General features: G+C 39.6%; 2 protein-coding genes across 2 annotated transcripts in view; one reads left to right on the top strand and one right to left on the bottom strand.

Annotated features, from left to right (window-relative positions):
* The window catches only part of LOC114665039 (tumor necrosis factor alpha-induced protein 3-like), a 47,837-nt gene extending 28,200 nt beyond the window's left edge, over nucleotides 1-19,637 (top strand). Inside the window, exons 6-9 of the mRNA XM_028819408.2 lie at nucleotides 3,161-3,326; nucleotides 4,346-5,211; nucleotides 12,352-12,563; nucleotides 17,399-19,637. Coding sequence (XP_028675241.2) covers nucleotides 3,161-3,326; nucleotides 4,346-5,211; nucleotides 12,352-12,563; nucleotides 17,399-17,650 — 1,496 coding nt within the window. The 3' untranslated portion in view covers nucleotides 17,651-19,637. The remainder of the gene's footprint in view (nucleotides 1-3,160; nucleotides 3,327-4,345; nucleotides 5,212-12,351; nucleotides 12,564-17,398) is intronic.
* Nucleotides 1-26,408, bottom strand: part of LOC127525858 (uncharacterized) — a 485,542-nt gene that overhangs the window by 369,109 nt on the left and 90,025 nt on the right. The window lies entirely within an intron of this gene.

Genomic DNA, 26,408 nt, shown 5'->3' with positions numbered 1-26,408 from the left:
AGAGAGTTGCAGTCATCCAGACAAGACAGGACCAATGCCTGAACCAGTAGTTGTGTTTCACACTCCGCCAGATATGGCCTGAGCTTGCAGAAGTCATACAGAGTGAATCTGAATAAATGAGAGACAGTTGTAATGTGATTGAAGATTAGCTGAGTATCAGTCATCACTCCGAGGTTGTGTACATTCTCAGGAAAGATGGGATAGACTGATTTTATTTCATGCTACTTTTATGTTCTAGAAGGAATATTAATAAGACAAATATTAATAAGACAAATGCCATGCCTTTGATCTGCTATGGATATGCATTCAAGTTCAGATCTATGTACACTGATTAATGCTGTACAGTCTTAAATTTGATATTTGGTAGACCATTTGTTGAGAGAAATCCTTTACTGCCATGTTGGATGAAATCATATGCTGACTCGAACGTTTCTTGGAATTTTTGTTACATATACTGTAAGATAATAAAATGTTGTAAAGTATATATCAATAGGAATTAAACATGTTAATTGTGTGCTTTATCCTTCATTTTCTACTTTATTGAAATATTACAGAAGCCTGGAGTTTCAGAGTACAGTAGACATGAGCCAAAAATGGTACTCTACTGTTCTTTGCAAGAAATAATCAAGATGATCCATATTACTAACCGAGAATAAACCGGATATGGACGCAGGTACATGGCATGCCCATGGACGCAGGAGACATAGTGCACAGGCGCCGACAGCGAGCGAAGTCTGATCCACCAAGAACGAAGGAGTCACAGCTCAATAATGAAGGAGTTCAACTAACGTAAATATGAAATGAGGCAACGCGCCCACTACCCCAGAGTGAAACGGGAAATACTACAGAGTCCACAAAGGTCCACAACACACAGCATAATCAAACCCGAGATAGTATGGAAAGTGCAGGCGCCTACAACGCGTTTCTGAACCATAGCTCACCACCGCAAGCGAATTCTGATACACCACCAAAACCGAAAGAGCTCAACTAACGGAAATACGAAATAAAGCAACGAGCACAGACAATACGGAACCCTAACCGTCCACACTACACAGCATAGTCAAACCCGACATAGTACGGAAGGTGCGGGCGCCTACAATGCGCGTCTAACACACCACAGGCAGACCCCCGAGATGGTACAGAAGCCCCAGAGATACGGACTCCACAGCATATGTGAATCACATTACAGTAATACAATAATATGAGTACTCACAGACAAATCAAACACAACAGGCTTCGGCGTCCTGCCCCACAATCAAACCGGAGAGAGTACGGCGTCCCCAAACGTCCCCAAAACACAACATGGTCAAACCCGAGATAGTACGGAGGGCGCATGCGCCTACAACAACTACCACATGAAACACACACACGGCACCGGAGGTATAATATTAGCTCAACTAACCTACAGATGTCGTAACGGTGAACATGATACATATGTGACAATTACCAGGACAGACAATAATCTCTTTCAAATCTATTTCGGGTTACCCAAGACCAGGGGTTGGCGAGCGAAGCGAGCAGGGGCGGAGCCCCCCTAGTTAATTATAACTGTTTACTGAAACAAGGTTGATTTTACAATGCTTTCTGAGCAGATAGCAAATTTATTTTCTTACACTAAAATTGTGCTGATTGAATTCAGGTTCCACAGGCAGCTGAGTTTGCTGCATTGATTTGGACATTTTGCAGGTTAGAGGTTATAAATCAATTTCTAACTAATCTGTATTTTGCCTAAAAACATATTTTTAACTCTTAACAGATAAAAAAAGCAACTCTACTACATAGTATTTACAGTAACTGGGATACCTTGCTTAGAATGACTTGCAACAGTGGTCCCACAATTCCAGAACACTGTGCCATTTGTTGCCTGAACTTGTGGAGTGTTAGCTCTGGCTGCATACTTGTTCTGTTAAGTTCAATCCATTCAATGTGGGAATTAAGCTGCCCAGAGGTTGAGTCTTATCTTCTCTACTATTCATGGTTTTCATGGACAGTATATCAGGGGACAGCAGAGGATTGGAGAGTGTTCATTTTGGGGACTATTGTCCTCTTGGCCTCATCAGACTTTGATTTCCGACTTGCACCAGAAAGTTTCCCAGCCAAATGTGATGCAGTTGGAATTAAAAACGAAACCTCTAAAGCTGGGATAGAGGTCCTACCTCAGAAAATAGTGTCTTATTTTCTTCAAATATGGAGTGAGCAAAGGTCCCATATGAAGGACTTTAGGTACTACAAGGTCTTCTTCACAAGTTAGGGAAAAGTGATCATGAGATTCATCAGTGATTTGGTTATACTTGGCCATGGTGATGAAATGAGGATTAAGTCTGTGGACAAACCTTTCACTTTACCATCCGGCCCGCTTTCTCATCCACGTCTATGGTCACAAGCTCTTGGTAGTGAAAGAACAAATGAGTTTGAAAATACAAGCAACCAAAATGAGATTCAATGTCCATCTCAGTGTTGGGTTGTTGGGCTCACTCTTAACGATATGTTCAATGTGGGAGAACTTTGGGATAGAATAACTGCTTCTACAGATCAAGAGAAGCCAGTTGATGTGTTTTTGGCATGTAGACAGGAAGACTACACAAGGTGTCTGTGGCATTGCCCCTGGAAAATGCTCAGAGGCAGACCCAGAACATGCTAAAGTGATTATATATCTTAACTGGCCCAGGGGTGTCTGGGAATTTCCAAAGAGGAGCTGGAAAACATTGCTGAAGGCAGGATGTCCTTGTCAGCTCAACTTGGCTTGTTGATACCACCACTCTTATCAGCATAAGGAAACGGGAAATGATGATGATGATGATGATGATACCAGTTTGAAATGTGTTTAACTTTTTGAAATTGCTTTTTTCTGCTTTTTTCATGGTTGCAGTTTTTTATAAGTTAAACCCCTAAAGCATGAAATCCTCTTATTAAGTCTGAAATGTTGTTATTTTAGCTATAAAATATTTATCTACACATTACTGTTTCATTTATTTGTGATACTTTATTTGCATAAGAGAAACGGCACAGTGAAGTAGACTGGACAAAGATAAACTGGAATGGCAATGCTGTATGTAATCTCAAGAAGAAAGGGTTGCTTGTTAGGTGCCTTCTTTCAAAACTTTTCAGGTATCATGATATAAAGATATAAACACAGATGTTTTTTAATTCTTCTTTTTAGAAATCGAAGCAGTTCCATTAGTAATACCCTCTGGAGACAGACTTCTCAAGTTTGGAGTGCCATTCTTATTTGAAAAGAATGAGGATGCCAAACGACAATGTCTGGACACCTACCTAAACCTTATTAATGTAGAAGGCTGCACTGAAGAGTTCATCACAGCTGCCAGGTAGGAATTTGCACCACTACATTTGTCTTTTACTGTTCTTAATTGAATTATTTAATGTAAACTTTCTTTTAGATGTGTTTTTCCTCCTTTGTCACAGTGTCTGTTCAACTAATGGGTAGCAATAGAGTCACCCATTTGGAAATACAGCTGTGGACAGGGAGAGCACAGGGTCAAAGTTTGCCGTCCTGGTTGACACTTTTCAAGCTGTAGAGGAAACAGATTCTTCATACCTCTGGCTTTAGTCATTACCCATTGTAGAGTTCCCCTTGTTTGTATCCCATCATGGTTGTTGTACCGTCTCAAGGAGGCAGCTAAATGACCAGAAAATAGACATAGTCAAAAGCTAGACCAAATTCTAAACCAAGTAGACACATCTAGGTTGCAAAGTCAATGCAGAGAATCAAAACTAGAGTATTTTTTTTTAATAAAGCACAAACTAACAGAGAGGATTTCTTTTGTTTTTACCCAAACACTCATATAATCAGGAAGTGCATGGTGCTCACATTTTAAAATGTCACATATGTGATCCAACACACACACTCCTGGTGTTCACTGGGTGGAAGAACCACAGCATCCATAAACAAACATGCCAAGGCCCAAAATTAACAATAACAGTGCTGTGGCAAAACATTAACCATTTTTAATTTTCTTAAATACATTTTGGGTAATTTTATACATAAAAGAAAATAATTCCTTATTCATTGGAGCCTTCAATGGGAAGAAAATTAGTCCCAGATTATAACAAAGGATGGCAGGATGGTCACACTCAAGGCATCTGTCACACTAATGCTCAGGACACTGGTTGACATTTAATTTGTGTATCCTTATCACTTCTTGAGTTTTTACAAACTATAGTTTATCAAAATGAGTACTTCTGAGACTTGATCAGAATTATCTGTTTATGTAATAATTATAATAAAACTGCCTCTTATATTATGTAAACAGTAGTTAATCAGCAGTTAAGATCATTTTTCAGAGAGCCAGTAAAAAAAAATCTTGCTGTTGATAATCTTTTTTAGGTTGCAAGGGAATGATCTGCCAGAGAACTTCAGCCTGGTCCAGGACTACTTCAAACTTGTCCAACACATGGAAAGCAATAGCCATAGGAATGTCGAGGGAAAAGTCAAACCAAAGCTGAATCCGAATCAAGACCAGTTCAGCAAGGTCTCTGCCCTTTCCAACTTTTCAATAACTGGCAATCACTGCGTTACCTTGGGGTGTCAGTACTTCTCGTCCACTTCCACACAACCATTTTGTCACGAATGTCATAAAAAGCTTCATCAACAAGCCACTCCCTCTTCACATCGAAAGCAGTTCGTTTCTGACAGGATGTCCTTCTATGGCAATGATAGTCCTGCCGAAGTAAAACTTCCACCTGGTCCAGCATCTGCCCCTGCTGCATCATCTCAGATGACTTTTTTTAATGAAATAAACCTGAAAAGCTCTGCTGTTACCAGGAAGTGTCCAGTCACAGGAAACAAGACCCAGCATCCACCTCCCAATGCTACCCTTAATAGAGTTTTGCTACGCCCATTCACAGAAAGCCATACCATGCGAGAACTGAACCCAGAGGAGACACTTGTGGAAAACACAATGGACCTCCTTACCGGGAGATGTATAATGTGCAAAAATGAAACAAGGACATTTAATGGCTTATGTTACAAGTGTCTGCAGAGGAGGGCAGAAGCTTCCGGATCAGACGATGATCAGGATTCAATAATCCCAGGCTTTCAATCTGCTTTGGCTTCCTCCTGTCTAGAAGAAGAAAGCTGTGGCTCCTGCACTGAACCAAGGAATGGGAGGAGGTGTGTCAATGATGAATGCAATTTCTACGGCACCCAGGAAAATTTGGGCTACTGTACCATCTGCTACATTGCCATCTATGGTGGGTTCTTCCCTTTTGTTGCTTTCAGATCAGATCTGATTCGACATTGTAGTGCTTGATAGGAAAGTTTATATCAAAATACAGGATATATCTCGATTTTCCTTTACTAAAATTATGCAATTCTATGAGGAACTAAAGGCACCTATGAGGATGTGGGTAAAATGGTCTAGGTGCTTGTGGTCAGAGTGGGTTTCTGTGAATTCTCATATGCAAAGGTAGGTGTGTGAGATGTTTGGCAGAAAACCAATGATAGATTTGAGAGCTGTTATTTGTAGCAAAAATTGAAATACATATATCTTGTATTTGTTTGGAATATGTGGCTTACAAATTCTGGGTACTCTACTATGTAAGTCCTTCAGAATAAATGTTCTATTAACATTTCATACATTAGTTCATTTGTAGCACTAAACAGCTAAAACATGTTTTTCTTTTGATCATGGAGCTTCCCTGAATCTCAGATTGAATTGAACGTTGTCTGCTATCGATGACGCCAAACATAGTGGCTGAGTGTTGATGGAAAGAGTCATATGAATGGTGCATCTTAGAACTAAGCAGCAGACAGTGCAGACAAAAATGTTAACATTCGCTTCTTGAAGACTCGCTTCTTTGTGAAGCATCTTGGGAGATTGTAGGTTCTGAATGAACATGTTTAGCCACCCTGACTAGCCACACTGTAGGCCAGCTCTGGTTATGGTAGCCTGCCAGTTTTCATCTAGTCTTGGGACTAATTGTAGTGCTGTGTTTATTCTTCCAAGCTTTAAAGCAATGTTTTCCATTGTTTGGTAACTTTGTTCTTTCCTACTCGTAGGTCTTTATAGGGTCAGTATAGACACATGTACAGAGTACAGTGAAATTCTTACTGGCATTTGCTAATCAACAATCTGGCACCATGATTAGAGAGTAGAAGTAACTCTCACCAAAATGTCTGCTTACCTTTACCTGAAAAAAGTATTCAGCACTGACATACTGAAAACAACACTATTAATATATCCCAATTCTCCAGTTTTTCCTGCATTTTTCATGTGTACCAATTTACTTTATTCCTAAAGCATCTGTGTGACAACTGTAGCTCTCAGAAGTAACAAAGAGAAACCGCCTTGTCGTCTACTGATTAGAAGCTCGGAGTGAAATCCAAGCTATCTGAGGTTATTGTTCCATCTATAGTGTGGCTTTTTTATCTGACACTTTCACCAAAAGAAAGGTCTTGAAACTCTTCTCTGTTGTAATCATTCAGATGTTTGTGTTGTGTAGGGGTAAGTGAGAAGGCAGAAAATGTCCCAGATTAGGTGAGGTGCCAACTGGGCAAACCCTATGTAATTACAAAAACAAAAATGAACTTAACAGGTGCACAGTGGCACTAACCATCCAACACTGGCAAACAGGCCTTTTATCCCCCTCTAGCAGCATTCTCTGCTGTTACAGGTTTGCAGTTGTTCTCAGGTACAAATGAGATGCCACCTTCCAGGGATGTCTCCCTTTTATTTTGGTTGGACCGGAAGGGTGGGGCTTTTCCGGCTGCACTCCCCTCAAGGGGAGGTTTCTTTTGGTGTTGTGTGGTAAAAAGGACACAAGACTGTTAGTAACAGAGGTCCCCCCTTGTCTCAGGGTGGTTCCACATAGCTTAGGTGAGCCTAGAAGGCAACCCTCTGGTGTGCTTGTGTGATAGTGTATAGAGGTTTTGTGATCACATTAATTAAAGGTATGTGCTAAATAATAATCATCATCATCATCATTATGAACAACTCATTGATGAATATGCTGCTGAATACACAAAGTTGTTTAATTTATAAAAAGAGTAAAGTCTCATATTTCATAGAAATGAGTGAAATGATTCATGCAAATTATATTTTCAGTGGAAATTGGTATGGCTAAATAAAGAATGTGCCATTCACACAAGAACAAAGGAGTTTAGACCCTACCTGGTAGCAATTTCATTCATTACTTCCACTTGCATCAGCCTGTCATACAGTATTTAAATAAAGTGAACTCAGCAACCCTCATCATGTAAAGTGATTTCAGAGAATGAGAGGTGATGAGATTCCTAGTGAAAAACCGATCACCAGAAGTGTGCATATCCTCAGCTAGGAGAAGATAACAATGTGGGAAGAGGGCTTTGCCAGCAGTGACTTTCGATGTGCCGAGTCTACCTGCTGAGAAAACACAGTAAAGTGCACAATAGTTTGTCTTACTGTATCTTTCTATGGTAAATATGTCATACTTTTTAAAAACTAGGGGGCTTTGCCCCCTGCTCGCTTCACTCGCCAACCCCCGTGTTTGGTTTTCTGGATACACACTTTTAAGATTGTTTTTTCTTTCAATTGTTGCTATTTCATTAGTTTCACTTTTATTTCAGAACTTCTGTAAAAACAATATTTGTAATCTTGCGAGTCCCAATATGCTGAATCTTTTTAATGAGGTCAGGATAGGTTTCTCCGTTTGGAATTTCAGCACAGACAAAATGATCTACATTATCAACAGTTAATAATTTTTTTTTACAAAGTAACAAAGTAAGTAGAGTTCTGCATTGGACTCCTGTCTGTAAAGTCGTGCTATTTTCCTCTCACAGTTCCAAAAGTACATGGGGTTACCAAGGTGATACCCCAGCTTTTGTCTAGGTTTTTGTATAAGGGCTAGACAGAACGTTTTTGACTCCTGGGGTAAATGTAGCTTTTTAAATAAGCAGACAGATAAATATATATACACTAACAAAGTAACCAATAAATGCATGTGCGGTAAACTCCGTTTTTGAAATTCTCAAGATTCTTTATTTGTCACATGCATAGTTATACAGGACAACACGCAGTGAAATGCATCCTGATCCGCTTATCAAAAACTGTGCAAAGTTAGAAGAATATCAGTTAGATTAACAAAAAGTCATAGATTGAAAGGTAACAGTATAGTAGAACATAATAAATAAGTAAAATTATGTGAATAAAGTAGAATTAAGTGTTAAGGTGCAATAGTGTAGTAATTATTGTGCAAAACCAAAGTTAGACTGGTGCACAGTTAAATGTGCAGTTTGTTTGTTTGTGCTACTGCGATCTTTACTTTCTTTTTTATATTTTCTAATTTTCCTACTTTCATATCCTTGAACTTTCTCCACATGTGTATAGCGCCAACGCTTTTTTTTTTTTTTTTGAGCCTTTCTAATTTCCCTGGTTTCATAGTCTCTAACCTGCTCTGCATGTGTTTAGCGGCAATGTTTGTAAACGTCTTTATGAAGTTCTACTTTCTTTTACTCATTATCTTTTAATTCTGAGCCGGATTGGACGTGCTTTTTTTCAATTCCACTTGTTCCAGGCTGATAATTACTTTCCTTATTTTCTGAATTTGCACCTCAATTATTCTTTTTTGCTCTTTTTTCTGTCCAACGCATTTGAGTCTCTTTTCTCCGCGCTGCTTTCTTCTTCACTTAGATGTCGACATTTAATTTATAACATACTTTATACGCTTTATATGTGCTGAGAGCCCTGGATCTGTGTGTGCTCAAATCCTTCACAAGACTGAATGTTTTGCTGCCTATTGTCCTATTTGATAGATTGTAAGTAGGGCGTGTCTTTGGTCTCACGGGTAGATTGTAAGTAGGGCGTATCTTTGGTCACGCGGGTGTTTAAAATGTCTTACGAGAAGATCACGTATCGTAGACTTGCTTTTTACTTTTCATGGTCAGTGTCACAATAATGAGACATACTCAGATAAAGGTTTGGGGCAGCCACCCGTATAATGTGGTATCCTGGCTGCAAAGTCATTTTTTTATCAAATAAACAGCACTGATGTGCATACAACTGAGTCCAAAACAAGACTGAGGAAATAGGGAAAAGGGGCAGGCTTTTAAAGGGGAAGACAGGAACTGAGTTCATAAAGATCAGGCCCATGTTCTTTAGCCATTGGTTCGAGCCTGGACGTGACATCACAGGGGCTGGAGCCGGTAAGGTCTCCTTCCATTGGCTCGGTCCCGGAAGTGACGTCAAGAGAGCCAGATGGAATCTCCCGGGAATGGCCTACAGGAAAGAGAGAAAAAGAGTCAGTGGACTCTGCCAGCTCCCGGCATGCCACAGAACTGCCGTCACTCAAGCCCTTTAGATGCCTCCCATGCGCACGTGTGTGACAACAGGATTTCTTTTTATAATAGACAGATATACAGCATTCCTCTGCAATGATGGCAATCAGAGAAATAACAACAACATTTATTTATATAGCACATTTTCATACAAATAATGTAGCTCAAAGTGCTTTACATGATGAAGAAGGAGAAAAAAGACAAAATAAGAGAACACTAATTAACATAGAATAAAAGTAAGGTCCGATGGCCTGGGAGGACAAAAAAAACCCAAAAAACTCCAGATGGCTGGAGAAAAAATAAAATCTGCAGGGGTTCCGAGGCCATGAGACCGCCCAGCCCCCTCTAAGCATTCTATCTAACATAAATAGATAAAATTGATCTTACAGATTATCCAGCTATAGATAAAAACGCATATAAACATGGAAGTGAGAATGAGACTTTAAGGAGTAATATTTCTTGTTGTGTTTGTAAGAATTACTTATGAACACTTTGAAATCACTTGGCTTTTTTTTTTTCACACAATATCCTGACTCACTGGTACAAGAAAATCCCCACATATGATACTCTTCGACTCATCTTGATGTCTAGTTATACAAAGGCATCAAACTTTTGGAGTACCCTACTATTTGTGATCCTTTTCACCCAAAAAAAGAATTTTTGTAGGCCGTTTTTGGTCCATAGCTTGTGCAGAAAATGATAAAGAGTAAACCAGCAGGTATCTGCAGCAAAACAGCTTGAAAGGCAGGCAGTGTGGTGTAGTGGCTAAGGCTCTGGACTTCAAACCCTACGGTTGAGAGTTCAAATCCTCCTGCTGACGCTGTGTGACCATGAGCAAGTCACTTGACCTGCCTGTGCTCCAACTGGAAAACCAAAAGTAATCCAACCAATTGAGTTTTAAGTCACCTGAGATAACAATATCAAGCAAATTAGTAAAATGTAGAAGGACTCAAAGTTGTGCATGGCACATTAACTGACCCCTGGGGTTCACCCCTTAATGGGGTATGAAGTGTCAAATTTACTCCTTTTCAGAAAACGTTTAAAAAATGGGGATCAGTAATGTTGGCATGTGGAGTGTCATTTTATGCTTTTTTATTTTAAGGTTGCTGATCTTGAATATTATAATAATTTTTGGAGATCGGTAATACAGCCTTGTGAAGTGTCGTTTTATGCTATTTTAAGGTTGCTGATGACAAATATGATAACATTTCTGATATTTAATTCTTTACCAGTGATTCTAGTCCTCTAACATTTAGACTGAAACATTATTGATGCAATTCTTCTTGTTTGTTGTGTACTTCTATCTCCTTAAGTAAATCATTCCATTTCATATGAATACCCCGAATTAGGCCATCTTATATTAATTCAAACTCCACTCCAAAAAAACAACTTCACGATTTTCTCATTTCACAATTTTGAAATTGCATGCAAAATTAATCTGAGTGTCAGTTTTGCAAAACTGCCTGCCAATCTTTTGCTCATCACTAATTGTTACAAATTATTCCACAGAGACTGGCAGTCATATCCCTGTTGTTGTCTCTTTGGAGTGTAACTGCGGTAAGAACAATATTTAGCGTGTCTGACCACTCACATTTGATTTCACTTGTTTTTTACTTTCTCGTATACAAAGTATAGGGAAAGAATTGGAATCCTCCAAAAATTCAATGTTGAGATCTTGATGAATCTCAATGTTTTAGACCTCCCTGAGTCCGAAAATACCATTTTTGGAATTATGTCTGTGTGTGTGTGTGCGGGTGTGTGTAAACACAATAACTTCAGTACGCTTTCAGTTTGGTCAACCAAATTTTGTATACAAGTATTAGGTACAAAACGTAGATTTCTATCAACTTTGGAGCTATTTCTGTTAACCGGAAGTAGTACTTTTTTATTCATGCAGCTGCAGAGTCCAATTTATTCAACTTTACTTTTACAATAATTGTTCAATATATTATTAATTTGATTTGATTTGTTGTTGATGGTTCATTAATGTACATAATGTAAAAATATAGCCATTGTCTTGCGGTTTACTGCTCAAATATCCATGCCCATATCTCAGTATATACTGCCGATTTTTGCTGTTCTTATAGACTGCCTGTGCGTAACAAGTGGAATGGCGCTTCGATGTAAACTGATATGGATCTGCTCTCCTTTGGATCATGTGTGCACAGAGTATCAGAAACTCACCTCCACATGGGGGTAATTCATTCTGTCAGAAGGAGCTTTTGGAGCCATACTTTGGCCAAATCATCCTATTGCATAGAGCAGCTGAGCTCCACCATACAGCCAGCATGTGAAAAGGACAAGTCTGCTCCTTCTCATTGGGCCATAGGCTGTCTGTTTTATTGATGAGAGTTGGACCTATCCAAGCAAAAGTACGAATGGCTTGTCCCTGGAAGTGAGGTGGGAATGTGGCCAAGTTACAGGGTGATCTGATGAATCACATATGGCTGCACAATGGTGCCGTAAGGAACGCCAACCTAAGTAGAGAGATGCACATGTTTCGGTTCATTTTGAATATTCAAAGTATGTGAAATTCAGACATGAATGTGAGCTCACTAGTATCCTTATGAGCGATAGCCAGAGCAGCAGTTGATAGCCAAGTAATATGTTAGTTATATAAGCTGAAGATGAGGAGGCAGCCATATATTTTCAGTCTACTTTATTTAATAATTATATGACTCCCGATGTCTCTATCTGGTTAAAATGGCAGGTAGCATCACTAGTGGTGCCTTATTGCAAAGCTTAAAAATATTTGTTTTAATTTTAACAGATTCTCTGTCATTAGCTTTTGTTTCAAGTGATAAATCCTCCCACAATTTGACCATACATTAATTTAGATTTCCTGGAAGACAGCATTACTATTAAAATAGAAACATTTTTTGTAAAGTTACAAAAATTCTCAGCAACATGTACTTCATCTGGCTTTATGTTATGAATCAGCAAAAAGAAAAAAAAAAAAAAGAACAAATTTGGGTTGCACTTCTTCTCAAGTCATTGTCTACTAGATCCATGTGGTTTCTGTGTGATGTATGCATCAACACTTGCCGCAGCGGTTTAACTCAGCTTGGTTACTCTTACAGGCAACAAAGATCACCACGGTCAAAGTGTAAGCACCACAGCCATGCTGGGCAGCCAGCCATCTTCAAGCTCCTCTGTACAGCGGAACCCGATGAAATGTCGAGCACTCAAGTGTACCAGGCTAGGAAGTCATCAGCATAACGGCTATTGCGAGAAATGTTTCCTTTTGACCAGGGTGGACCTAGAAACTTCCAGATGCTCTAAGGCAGAGAAGGTGAGAAGTTGGGGGAAAGCAAATTCATTCTGTATGTTGTTTTAATTGAGAAATAAAGTGTCACTCATTGCAAATGTATTTTAGTGTTAGTTGTTTGAATACAGCTGAATCAAAATGAGAATATAATTGAAAAATGGAGGTTTCCTTGGGGCTGTAGATAACATTGTAAGCTATAGAAGAGATAGGAGATTTGTGGTTGAAATAATAACTTCAACATTTTCAAAGTATGAATGACTTTGCTATTTTTTTAATTCAGAATAGCATAGATAAAGAACCAAAACACAAAGTAGCTGAAATGTGAACAAACAATTGTCAATTCCAGTTGGTCACATGTGCTCTAGGATTTTTAGGGGCAAACAGAACTCAGAGTCAAAATGCAGCCTTGAGTCAGTAATCAAATATTTATTAAACCATGATATTCCAGTACACAGTGGGTCCTTCCTTTTATATTTAAATTTCAGCCATGAAATTAATTTTCATCTTTATATAAGGCTGCATCATCTGACATCACACACAGATACTGTAACCACCGGGGGGTGTTTACACCACTGGAAAGAAAGCATACTCCCCAACCAGACTACCTAGACAATATGAATATTTACCCTCAGACTTTGCAAGTCTATCAATTCAAATAATTTCTTCACTCTTTCAAATGCCTTCTTCTGTCTATTAACTAGTCCCTTTAGCCAGGCTTTTCCTTTCCACAGGTTTCACTTCACTTTGTGAGCCTGTGCCCACATCAGACCAATAATGCACCCTCCTTCCTCCTGTTGCAGCTTCCAGGTATTAAATTCCAGACCTTTTCCATCTCCACCTTTTTTCAAGATGTCCTGGGTCATTTGTCCAGAAATGGTTCTGATGAGTTATTACAGAGCCTTGTGTCTTTTGCTTTCTTGATCCTTTCCAGTGGATGTCCAAGTGAGAACAGGATAGCTCTAGGGAATCTTGAACCCCTCTATGTGCTCCTGTGCTGGATGTCACAGTGAGTTGGACCGCACTGTCCCAATATATATACAAACTCAGCAAGCAGTTGCAACTACATTTCTAGAAACAATGATGGCAAACCCAAAGTGATTTATTTCATCAAGATGAAAATAAAATATAAACAAAAAAACATTTAACTTTAGTGTCTAAATAACTAACTGACAGAAAGCCCTTTCGTTCATTTTCCAGTACTTATCCGTGACCAGGTCATGGGGGCAACAGTCTTAACAGTGAGGCCCATCTGTCTCTTTCCCCAGCCACACTTGCCAACTCACATTGTTGGGTCCCAAGGCATTCCCATGCCATCTAGAGATAAAATCCTCCCAGAGGGCCCAGGGTCTTCCTCAGGGCATCCTCCCAACTGGTCATGCCCATAAAACCTCCACAGGGAGGTGTCTTTGAGGCATCCACATGAGATTCCCGAACCACCCCATTTGGTTCCTCTTGATGAGGCTCTACTCCAAGCCTCTCCTAGATGTCTCTCTAAGGAAGAGCCCAGCCACCCTACGGAAAAAGGTCATTTTGGTCACTTGTACCCTTGATCTCATTCTTTCAGTAATTAACCAAACTCATGGCTATAGGTGAAGGTAGGGATGTAGATCGAGTGGTAAAGCGAGAGCTTTGACTTTTGGTTCATCTCTCTCTCCACCACTATGGATCGATATAGCGACCATATAACTGAGCTTGCCACCCCAATATACCTGTCAATCTCACCATCCTTTTTTCCTTCATTCATGAACAAAACACCAAGTTGAAGATACTTAAACTCCACCACCTGAGGCAGTAATGCAGAAAACACATGCAATGACATAAGAATGATGCTAAAGACATCCAGAGTTCTAGCAGCAGGGAAGAAGGTGAAAAAAGAACAACACGACTAAAGATGAGAGTGGCAATCTGAAAGGATTAAAAGAAACACATAAATTTGTCGGCCTGCTGCAAGGAGGTTGTGAGAATCGAGTTTAGTTGTGTGCTTATCTACTGGTATAGTGTTTTTTTTGTTTGTTTGGTTTTTTTTTGGCTACGTAATTTTACTTGGATGTTACTCATCTGGAAATGAGCCAGCTGATTTAGTTCCTTCATTTCACTTTCACTGTGCTTATCATGCTGAGGGCAGCAGTAGAAACTTGCCAAGTTGGTCAAACAAGTCCACTCTGTCTCAGCAAATTGTGCCAAATTCTCCTGGGGAATTTCCAGTTAAACCCCAGTCAGCTGAGAGATATGAAACTTCAGGCATACCCCCGGGTTTTTCCAGTGAGCCATGTCTTGTACAACTTGCATGGGAGACGGCAGAGGGAATTATATCTATCCAAACGTCCACACCACCTCAGCTGGTTACTTTAAATCCATGGGAGACATGCTTTAGCTCTAAGGCATTGCTGAGCTCCTCGGCCTTCCATGGATCTCATTCCTTGTCATTTTTTCAATACAACCCACAGCCTGTAGCCATAAGTGAATATGGGGATGATGTAGACCGACCAGAAATCTTCTTCCAAGGTCTTGTCTCACATTCTCATGCACAGCCTAAGTATCTTTGGCAACTGCTCACTGCTTACTTAAAGCTAACAAGCCACTCTTTTCTGGAAGAGGACCACGGCCTTACATTTACAGGTGCAAATTCTGATTCCAACTGTAATAGACTTAGTTGTGCTTCACAAAAAAAATTGCAAAATAATTTGTATTTTGCTTCCAGTGAAATTTATGCCATTCACACAAGAAGAAGAACATTTATTTCCTGTCTGGAAGCATTTTAATGTATTAACTCTGCATGTTTCTGTATTTCCTCAACTAGGATAAGCTAGTTAGCAGGAGTAGACTACCTACATAGTGAGATTTTTCTGTGGAGCAAACACAGTGATGTGCATGGTGATGCATTCATAAATAGAACTGATTTGACCAGTGTGGCACGGGATACATATATATATATATATATATAAGTAACCAAAATGAGGACGCAGCTAAATCAGTAAAGTGCTAATAAGGCATGGTCATCAGAATATACTCCAGTATATAGGTAGGCTTCAAATCTGAAGAGAGAACATCACATTGTTGGTACTGTAAGATCAGAGGAGCCTAAATGTCATCTCCCTTTAGCCAGACTTTCTGCCCTATGTGAACTGCAGGGTGCAGTCTTGAACAAGCCCCAAACCCAAAAGAGCACTTAGAACAAAACATGAACTCCAGAAATAACAGGGACTTTTTGAGGATGGGTAGGAGAAAAAATCACAAGGTGAACAAAACCACTCTTCCTATATCTTGCCTTGTCCTAAAACGCTCCACCATGCCTCTTACTTCTTTTCTGATCCTGAATGTTCTTCTCTTTCATTCCAGTAGAGCCCTTTCCTCCATGTTGCTTCAGACTCCAAACTCACCTCGCTGAGAGTAGGAAGTCCTTTTTAAAGGGTAGCCCAAGTCCCATTCCAAAGTCACCGGTCAATTGACTGACCAGTTGTTCTTTCCTAACCTTTCAGGTAGCATCCATCCATCTCCTTTAAGGCTTAGATATCTAAAACAAGCATGACTGTAGGCCTTTTCTCCTCCTGAGTGGTCTGAAGGACTATTTCTCTGGTCACCCACATCTACCACCCTGTCCAGGACAAATCTTCTGCCCACAGCCAGACAGCTTCTTGGCCTCCTGGCTAGGCCATTAACCAGTCTAACAATTATATAATAAAGTGTTTTTAATGTTAATTTTCATTCTGCTGCCTGAGCACAATACAGGCAGTTGTTGACTTACGACCTATGCATCTTACGAACATTCGACATACAACTGCTACTGCGTCTCACAGGCAATTGAATGAATTTTTGCCATACCAGCTTTGTATGCTGTGGTACATTCATTTCAAACTCAGTTTATTACCTGTGAGGGTTTCGACCACACTCACTTACAGGAAAAAAAGGCAATTGATCTTGACACAAAAATGAAGATGATCAAGCTGTATGAGAGAAGAAAGAAAGCGAATGTGATTGTGTGTGATTTTTACATTATCCCAATGTAATGCTGTACTACAGCACTCTGGCTTTGAATTAGGTCAACCTCACGATGTGCCTCTTCATACGAACCACCATGAAGGGGTAATATAACCACACTGAACTCCATTATCTGTTATAGTTTATTATTAACAAGCTGAAATGTTAAAATGGAAGACATACGAGAGCTCAAACTCTTGTTGGTACAATTCCTCCTCCTCTCACAGTTAACACAATGAAAACAGAGAAACTCACACTGATGGCGTAACATAACACAGACAAAGAAAGGATTTGTGAAGCTGTTAAAGGATCAGCAAGAGTTATAATGAAACAAAATAATAAAATAAAAACATAATTTACAAAAAATGCTAGGAAATCTACACAATGTGCTAAGAATGATGATAGCAAAGGATATTAAACAAACAAAATGACTTAAGGGTCTATACATATGGTCAGGTTTGAATACATATACCGATCCTTCTTATGTTCAGATCTACTTATGACGATGAACATGGTCGACGACTACCTGTACTGTAAAGTGACTCAGACCAATTTTTGAACCCTCTTCGCATTTAATATATGAAACTTTAAATGAAAGAAGACAAAGTGAAAATTCTAAGAGTTGTTAGTTTGCTAAATTACAGTTATTCATATTTTTTTATGAGATTTTTATTGCATGACTATTATTATTGGTTTTGTGTAACGTGAATGAGACACAATATAAATTTGCAAAAAGAGAAATGATTACATTTCAAACATGTTACTTTGCATTGGAAGGTTTTTGATTAATATAAAAGGATTGAATGAGAATAACAGAATATTTTTGAACTTACATCCGTCGAAAAATAAATAATGCTAATTGTTTTATTATTTGTTGTCAGAAAAAAAGCTCTACAATTGAGCCGCACTACAAAACCAGCATTAAGCAAGACCCCTTGTGTGAACAGTTCAGAGAGAAGGTTGATCTGGAAACCAAAAATGTGCCTCATGGTGCTGCAAACCAAGGGACAATGATGACTGAAAATGTGGAGCTGACTATGAGGCTTTGCCGGGAAAAGAGATGCAAGAACTTCGGGAATGTCAAGTGTGAAGGATATTGCAACGAATGTTACCGACACATGCTGTCCAAGTAGTTGGAGTCGTGGGCTGGTTAACCGTGGAGCACAGTGTGAGTCCAGAGAAAGACAATCAACATGAAGAACAGGGGAATGTTTGTAAATAGCATTCATACTACTGCGTAGTTCAGCAAAGACCATTATAGATCACATATATGCCTGTGTTATAATAGGAGAATTCAGTTTGGACTTTTTCATCTGTTCACTTCAGTGAAGCTTATAATAAAATGACAAATACTGCCCCCTACTGTTCTTACATAGCTCTTACTACTGCCATATCACCACATTCTTACTGACTAAATCTGATTCATATCTAAGAAAAGCCAAAATCAAGTCCAGAACTATTAAGCACAAAAACAAATAATAATAAGTTTATTGGAAGGTAGATTCAACACAAAAGGGTCATTTGAAGATGTCATTTGACCTAACAGAATTTGTTTGGACAATGCTTCAAGAAGTACACACACAGAAACTTAAGAAGAACATTGAACGTGACACACAGAGGAGTTTTTCTCCATCTACTCCAACACGATCCGCACACACACACACACACACACACACACACCCCAATGATGTACATGTCAGAATAAACAGTGGCCCTACTTAATATGAATGAATGGCATTACTTCCTGCCCTACACCCAGTGCTTCAAAAACAGGCTGCCAGTTACCTCTGAATTGGAATAAGATGATTCTACAAATTCATTAAATGGATGGTTGGATAGTATTATAACATTGTTTACCAAAATGTATTATGTCCTTTCTTCTTTATGTCATATTAACAGGCTATCACTAACTCACTAGCTAAACTAGACTACAGTGTTAGTTGCAAAAAAACAAAATAGTTTTCAAGTTGATGCTAGTGGCTGTCTGATTTTGATGTTCTATATAAATGTGTAATGTTCTAGACTTAATGTGGTTTGTTAGAAGGGGCAGAACCTTCTGGGAAAAGTGGCCATAAAAGAAACCCATGCAAAAAAATGAGGTTGGGGTTGGACGTAGTGGGAGAGTTGGGTGTAGACATTTGCCTGTTATCAGGCTCTCCATCATTGAAATCCATTTACTTGGGCACAGAGTTCCTGGGGAGTCACAAGAAGGAGATTACAGCCTGGATTGGGTTAATAAGCTGGGTTGTGAGAGGGACTGTGACCCCTCAGAGGGAGACTCAAAGTCAGCGTGGGAGGAGGATGTGGAAAAGAAGAAAGGGGGGCTCAATAATATCAAGAACAAGAAAACAAGGCTGGTGTGGTAAGCTCTACTGCAGTTACTCAGTCGCTCGTTATTATAGTAGATATAACCAGTGATGGAAACTATCCTGGGCAACCTGAAGTAAATAAAGTATCTATCTATCTATCTATCTATCTATCTATCTATCTATCTATCTATCTATCTATCTATCTGAAGTGAAACTTTTAAGATATTAGTATGTACATGTAGGAAAAAGAACAAAATTGGTAGACGATGTTATATGTTAATTGAACCATCTTATTCCAATTCAGAGGTAACTGGCAGCCTAATTTTGAAGCACTGGGTGCAAGGCCGGAAGTAATGCCATTCCATTGCAGGGCACATTCACTCATATTAAGTAGAGCCACTGCTTAATATAACATGTACTGTACATCATTGGCGTGTGTGCGTGTGTTGGAGTAGAAGAAGAAAAACTCCTCTGACACAAGATGGATGTACAGCCTCCATACAGGCAGTGACCAGGCCAGGATTCAAACTCAGTCTTCAAGGGTTGAGGCAACTGCACTAATCACTGCACCACCATGCCACCCTGCATTCACAGGATTTTCATAAACTTTTACTTGTTTTTACTTTTTTTGGATTTGCATTTTTAAAGTGAATATTCAGCCTTTGAAGCAGTAGGGCATGCTTTCTGTAATTAGGTTATACTTTATAATAAAGTTTAAGATGCCTTCAGCACACTGTATTTTAGGACAATGATGTATTTCTGTTTCACACATTCTGTATCGTTATACAATGTATTAAATGACATCAGAAATGATCTTTTTCTCAGCATTTTTATTGAAAATGAAAAATGGAATTGTCTGCTATTTTTAAAAGAAGTCACATTTGTCTTTGTGTTTTCATTTTAAATGCTGTTCATACAAATTTAGGTCAAACTTTGTGAATTTGTCAAGCCGTGATCTGTTGACCTGACTGAACATTTTATGACTTTCTCATAGTGAGAAGTCAACCAAAATGACACCTTTGATTGGCTAACTTAAAAGATTATAATATGCAAGCTTTTGAGGCAACTCAGGCCCCTTCTTCAGGCAAGATGGAACATTTGAAAAATATCCATTGGAAATTAACTCATTTTCACCCTCCAATAGTTATTTGTAAACACGCAAAAACGACAACAGTTCACATTAGAAAAAAAATGGAAATTTTTATGGCTCTCGATTCCAGCAAAAAAAAATAAAGATGTTGCCGTTAAATTTGGAATTTCCCCATCGACACTGTCAACTTTTTTGAAAGACCAAGCAAAAATAGAAGAAAAATCTCGGGTTGCAAACCTTGGGCCTCAGCACAAACGTATGCGAAAAAGCAGTTTTTATGTGGTTCAGTGTTGCTCGTTCAAGAAAAATTTCTATTAGTGGGCCACTCATTCAAGAAAAAGCAAAGTCACTGTCAATCTCCTTGGGCCACAAAGATTTTACTGCCAGCTGGTGTTGGCTAATTCACTTTCGGGATCGTTTTGGAATTGCAGGCAATTGGAGAGGAAGCCATCCATTATCCAGCCCACTATATCCTAACTACAGGGTCACGGAGGTCTGCTGGAGCCAATCCCAGCCAACACAGGGCGCAAGGCAGGAAACAAACCCCGGGCAGGGCGCCATCCCACCGCAGGGTGCGCACACACACACCCCAAGCACACACTAGGGACAATTTGGAATCGCCAATGCACCTAACCTGCATGTCTTTGGACTGTGGGAGGAAACCCACGCAGAAACGGGGAGAACATGCAAACTCCACAGGACCCAGGAAGCAAACCTCAGGTCTCTTTACTGCGAAGCAGCAGCGCTGCCCACTGTGCCACCGTGGAGAAGAATCTGCAGTTCCAATTGAAAAAGCAAACAAATGGCATGTAAGAGAAATTAGGAAAATCATTTCAGTTTATGAGTCTGAAGACATCTACAATGCTGATGAGACTGGAATCTTCTACCAGCTGTTTCCGCATCGCAATTTAGCACTCAAAGGTGATCCATGCCGAGGAGGAAAAAAATCTAAACAAAGGTTGACAGCTCTACTTTGCTGCAATTCATCAGGCAGCCACAAAGTTATTCCTCTCATCATTGGCAAGTTGACCAATCCTCTGTGTTTTAAGCGCGTTACATTCCTTCCCTGCGAGTATAAAGCAAACCAGCGAGCTTGGATAACTCAAGACATTTTGGGAAACTGGCTGCCACAACCTGACAAGGACATGAAGAAGAAGAAGAAGAAAAGGAACATTCTGCTTCTGATTGATAACTGTGCTGCCCACAACATGCTTCCACGTTTAGATAATGTTTGCGTTGAGTTCCTCCCACCCAGTTTCACAGCAGTGCTTTAACCATGGGATTTGGGCATCATTCGCACCCTGAAAGTGTATCATCGCAAGGAAATGATGAGAAAAAATCTCATCAGCATAACTTGTAGACAGGAGGAGATGAAAATTAACGTGAAAGAAGCTATTGAAATGATTGCAAATGCCTGGACGCAAGTTAAAGAAAGCACTACAACGACAAATACAGAATCTCATTACTACGAAATTTCATTACAACAAAATGTTTTATTAGGTCCCTGGCACTTTCTTGTAACTGAATTTAATCTGTATATATATATCTATATACACACACACAGGTTTTTGCCTTTTGTATTTAATCCATGACCTGAGCTCTTCCCGATGACATCTCATCATCTGCAGTTTGACATCAACTGCTTCCCTTAACTACGTCTGGTATGGGTGGATGCTGCGGGCACATCTCCATGCTGTTGGCACGTAAATACAAAACTGGACTGGACCATAGGCTGCTAAGGGAGTACATATTGGATTGAGGGACAAAGACAAAGTACAGCAAGTTCACCATATCAGAGGATTACAAGTAAGTGATGACCAATGGGGGGTGAATACATAAAGGCATGTACATTTTTCTCATGAAATATTGCGAGAAAACCCACAGAATCAGGAAACAGGAGGCTGCACTAGAAGGAGATCATACTGGAATTACAGGGCTGATGCCAGGCCTGGTCACCAGTTAATTTAATTATGACATGCTGTCCCATGACCTCTGTGCTTATGAACAGCCTCAGTCCTAATGGCAGCGGGCTAAGAAAGTTTGTAGAAATATCTTGAGTTGGGCTGAGAGTTTATTAACATATTTGTAAATTAAAAAGGCATTGCAGTGCCAGTTTCCTTCTTTAAAAGCATATTAATACTAAGCTCTGTTGATAACAAGATTGTATTACATGTGAGACTGGACACTTCATTCCTTCCAAATTCAATGACATTGTTAAATTAAATAGTAAATCATTTACTCAAGGACACAAGTGGAAGTTACGCTAAAGTTCTTTTAAGACCGAGGCCAAGAGACACTTCCTCACTCTAAGGGGTGTGGGAATTTGAATCAAACTACTGAGGCACATAGCTGGACTGGAAACTCCCTTCTGGGGCACTTTGTGCAGTGGCTTGACATCAGAAACGACTGTGTGAATTAAGAAAAACACCTCATCACACAATGAAGAGCACGGAGTAGTGGAACACATACTGTACGTACAAGTATGTGCAAATACTTTTGAAAATAAACTTGATCCCTTAGGCTTAAAAGTCAATACAGTGGTAAAGAATTTAGGAGTAATTATTGACTCTGATCTGAATTTTAGATCACATATTAATCAGATTACTAGAACCGTGTTGACACAGCAGGTTATAGTTGTGCATTTCACAGACCAGTTTTTGGAATATTCATTACGACCAGTAGGTGGCAGTATGAGAAACTACTGAGCTCCTCTGTTTGTATTCCTCGTGTGTTTGTATTGCTTATTATGTCCACACTCAAAACTGATGGGAAATTCCAGGAACAAGAAACAAAGCAAACAGAAGTCACTTTAGGAGGCTAATTTCTCCCCTGTATGATAAATAAGGATTGTCAGAATTTATTCTCTCTCAACACTGAATCACTGAATGAGAAAGCCATTCTTCTTCCTAGTGTACTGTCTCAGAGTCGAAGATGTAAATTGCTATTCCTGGTCAAATGCTGACTCATTATGGTGTCTGCGGTCTCTTAATGTTCAATAAGATGTGAAACTGCAGGAAATTATTGATGTATTTCTGCAGAATGGAGCTTGGGAAAGACTTTAAAAAAATATCTACACTATTCTGTGCCATCTTCTACTAAACCTGTGTTACCAGTTCATTATAGTGGGAGCTAAAGCCCATTCAGGCAGCTTTGCAAGACCATAGGAACCACCCCAGGACAGAATGCCAGTTGATCACAGGGCACACACCTTTTTTTCCCAAGAGGCACCGAGTTACAAATAAATGTAACATTTGTGTTTTTGGGATGTCAGATGAAGACCATGCATACAGTTAGGTCCATAAATATTTGGACAGAGACAACTTTTTTCTGATTTTGGTTCTGTACATTACTATAATGAATTTTAAATGAAACAACTCAGATGCAGTTGAAGTGCAGACTTTCAGTTTTAATTCAGTGGGGTGAACAAAACGATTGCATAAAAATGTGAGGCAACTAAAGCATTTTTTAACACAATCCCTTCATTTCAGGGGCTCAAAAGTAATTGGACAAATTAAATAACTGGAAATAAAATGTTCATTTCTAATACTTGGTTGAAAACCCTTTGCTGACAATGACAGCCTGAAGTCTTGAACTCATGGACATCACCAGATGCTGGGTTTCCTCCTTTTTAATGCTCTGCCAGGCCTTTACTGCAGCGGCTTTCAGTTGCTGTTTGTTTGTGGGCCTTTCTGTCTGAAGTTTAGTCTTCAACAAGTGAAATGCATGCTCAATTGGGTTAAGATCAGGTGACTGACTTGGCCATTCAGGAATTTTCCACTTCTTTGCTTTAATAAACTCCTGGGTTGCTTTGGCTGTATGTTTTGGGTCATTGTCCATCTGTATCACCAGTCGATTTGACTGCATTTAGCTGGATTTGAGCAGACAGTATGTCTCTGAACACCTCAGAATTCATTCTGCTGCTTCTGTCCTGTGTCACATCATCAGTAAACACTAGTGTCCCAGTGCCACTGGCAGCCATGCACGCCCAAGCCATCACACTGCCTCCACCGTGTTTTACAGATGATGTGGTATGCTTTGGATAATGAGCTGTTCCACGCCTTCTCCATACTTTTTTCTTGCCATCATTCTGGTAGAGGTTGATCTTGGTTTCATCTGTCCAAAGAATGTTTTTCCAGAACTGTGCTGGCTTTTTTAGATGTTCTTTAGCAAAGTCCAATCTAGCCTTTCTATTCTTGAGGCTTATGAGTGGCTTGTACCTTGCAGTGCACCCTCTGTATTTACTTTCATGCAGTCTTCTCTTTATGGTAGACTTGGATATCGATACGCCTACCCCCTGGAGTGTGTTGTTCACTTAGTTGGCTGTTGTGAAGGGGTTTCTCTTCACCATGGAAATGATTCTGCGATCATCCAGGTCTTTTTGCGTTGCTGAATTCACCAGTGCTTGCTTTCTTTCTCAGGATGTACCAAACTGTAGATTTTGCCACTCATAATATTGTAGCAATTTCTCGGATGGGTTTTGTCTGTTTTCGCAGCTTAAGGATGGCTTCTTTCACCTGCATGGAGAGCTCCTTTGACCGCATGTCTGTTCACAGCAAAATCTTCCACATGCAAGCACCACACCTCAAATCAACTCCAGGCCTTTTATCTGCTTAATTGATAATGACATAACGACGGACTTGCCCACAGCTGCCCATGAAATAGCCTTTGAGTCAATTGTCCAATTACTTTTGAGCCCCTGAAATAAAGGGATTGTGTTAAAAAGATGCTTTAGTTGCCTCACATTTTTATGCTATCGTTTTGTTCACCCCACTGAATTAAAGCTGAAAGTCTGCACTTCAACTGCATCTGAGTTGTTTCATTTAAAATTCATTGTGGTAATGTACAGAACCAAAATTAGAAAAAAGTTGTCTCTGTCCAAATATTTATGGATCTGACTGTATAAGGACAAAAGCAATCATCAGCCATGCTTCCGAATCGGGACGTCTGGAGCAATGAAGTAGCAGCACTAGCCACCAGGCCTGGAGCCATTCATGAATTCAATTGATCATGATTGGCAAATTTCAATTCACTTCCTGGAATTGGAATTAGAATTGCATGCAGCTGAAGGAAAATGGAATTGAAATTGAATCGGAATGTCAGGAAACAGAACTAAAGTCAATAATTCATAATTTGACTTGATTTGCTAAATAGTCTGCAGTGCATTAAATATTATGAATCACATAAATCACAGATATATAAAAGAAATACAGGAGTAATGTACTGTATGTTTTAAACATTATACATGTTAATTTCACAAATTACTATTATAAATAAAAAAAGTATATATGGTTCTTGCATTTGACGGCACAGTTTGAAGCTGAGAGGTTCTGATATCACAGTGAATGACTTCCAATATTTCAATATCTTTCATCTATGGAGCTTCTGTTTTCAGATTAACGAGCACAGTGTAAAAAGACGGTGTATAGTGACCCTTACAGTAACCGTCACTGGGTGCTGCTAGACAGGTACAGCTTACAGTGCCCTTGTAGCAGAAGAATATCGGGTTCTGGCACAATGACACAAGGGGGTGACAGTGTTAGCCAAGAAGTTAGTTACCCCCGGGGCACTGGATGAATCCCCAGTCTGTCAGAGGTGAGCACGAGGGTCTAAGATATTATGTATGGACCCGGAGCACTCAGTTGAGAAGACCGGCTACTTGGGGTTAAATCTGAGGTGGAGCTCAGACATGCATCGACACCTGGAGCCAGCAGAGGGTGCTCTAAGCATGTGTCCCCAGGACTTCTGCACAACATTTGTGACCCTGGCAGTGGTTCCTGTAGTTGATGGTGGGAGGCCAGATTTGTGGGAGCAGAGGCGAGGTAAAGAAATGCTTTTGTTGGGAAAGTGAACTAAAGGGGGCCAAATCCTGGTTAGGCAGAGCCAAATAATAATGCATGATTGTTTTCAGTGTTCATTATCTGATTTAACTTATTAAAGAAGTTACACCTTCCTTGTGTGTTTTTGTTTCTCTAATAAACATAGTTTTGTTCTTATTTGACATTATTTGTCTCATTAATGTTCAGAGATGGTCCATGAGCACCCCCTGCAGTCCACAACATGCTGTAATGTCATCCAAACCAAAGTCTAATCAGAGAAGAGCAACTGTGTAGTCAGGAAATTGCAGCCAGACGCATAAGAAAAGCAAAGTGGAAGACAAGAGTGAAGGAACTGACCTGCTTATTTGATGCTGTGGTCCTAAGGGGTCCTGAATTGAGCTGTCATCAACCAGAGATTGTACAGTTCATACTAGTCACTTGGGAGTTGAACTTGGTGTTCAAGTCAAAAAGTAGGCCCAAAACCAAAAAAAAAGCACTTTCGAAATATGCTGTAAATGTTTTGAGGATGAGTGGTTTGACAAAGTCCAGGTCACCCGCTTTATGATATTTGATATTCTGCACAAAGCCTCATGGGCCTTTAATAGAAAGCTCAATGTTCTGAGTTCCAGTATGTGTGAAATTTGTGCAGTTAACCTGAAACCCACATTTCAGTGGT

Source organism: Erpetoichthys calabaricus, chromosome 14 (genome assembly GCF_900747795.2).
Source record: "Erpetoichthys calabaricus chromosome 14, fErpCal1.3, whole genome shotgun sequence".
In the NCBI taxonomy this organism is placed as follows: Eukaryota; Metazoa; Chordata; class Cladistia; order Polypteriformes; family Polypteridae; genus Erpetoichthys; species Erpetoichthys calabaricus.
Note: the sequence above shows the minus strand (reverse complement) of the source record. Positions and strands in the feature narration are given on the sequence as shown.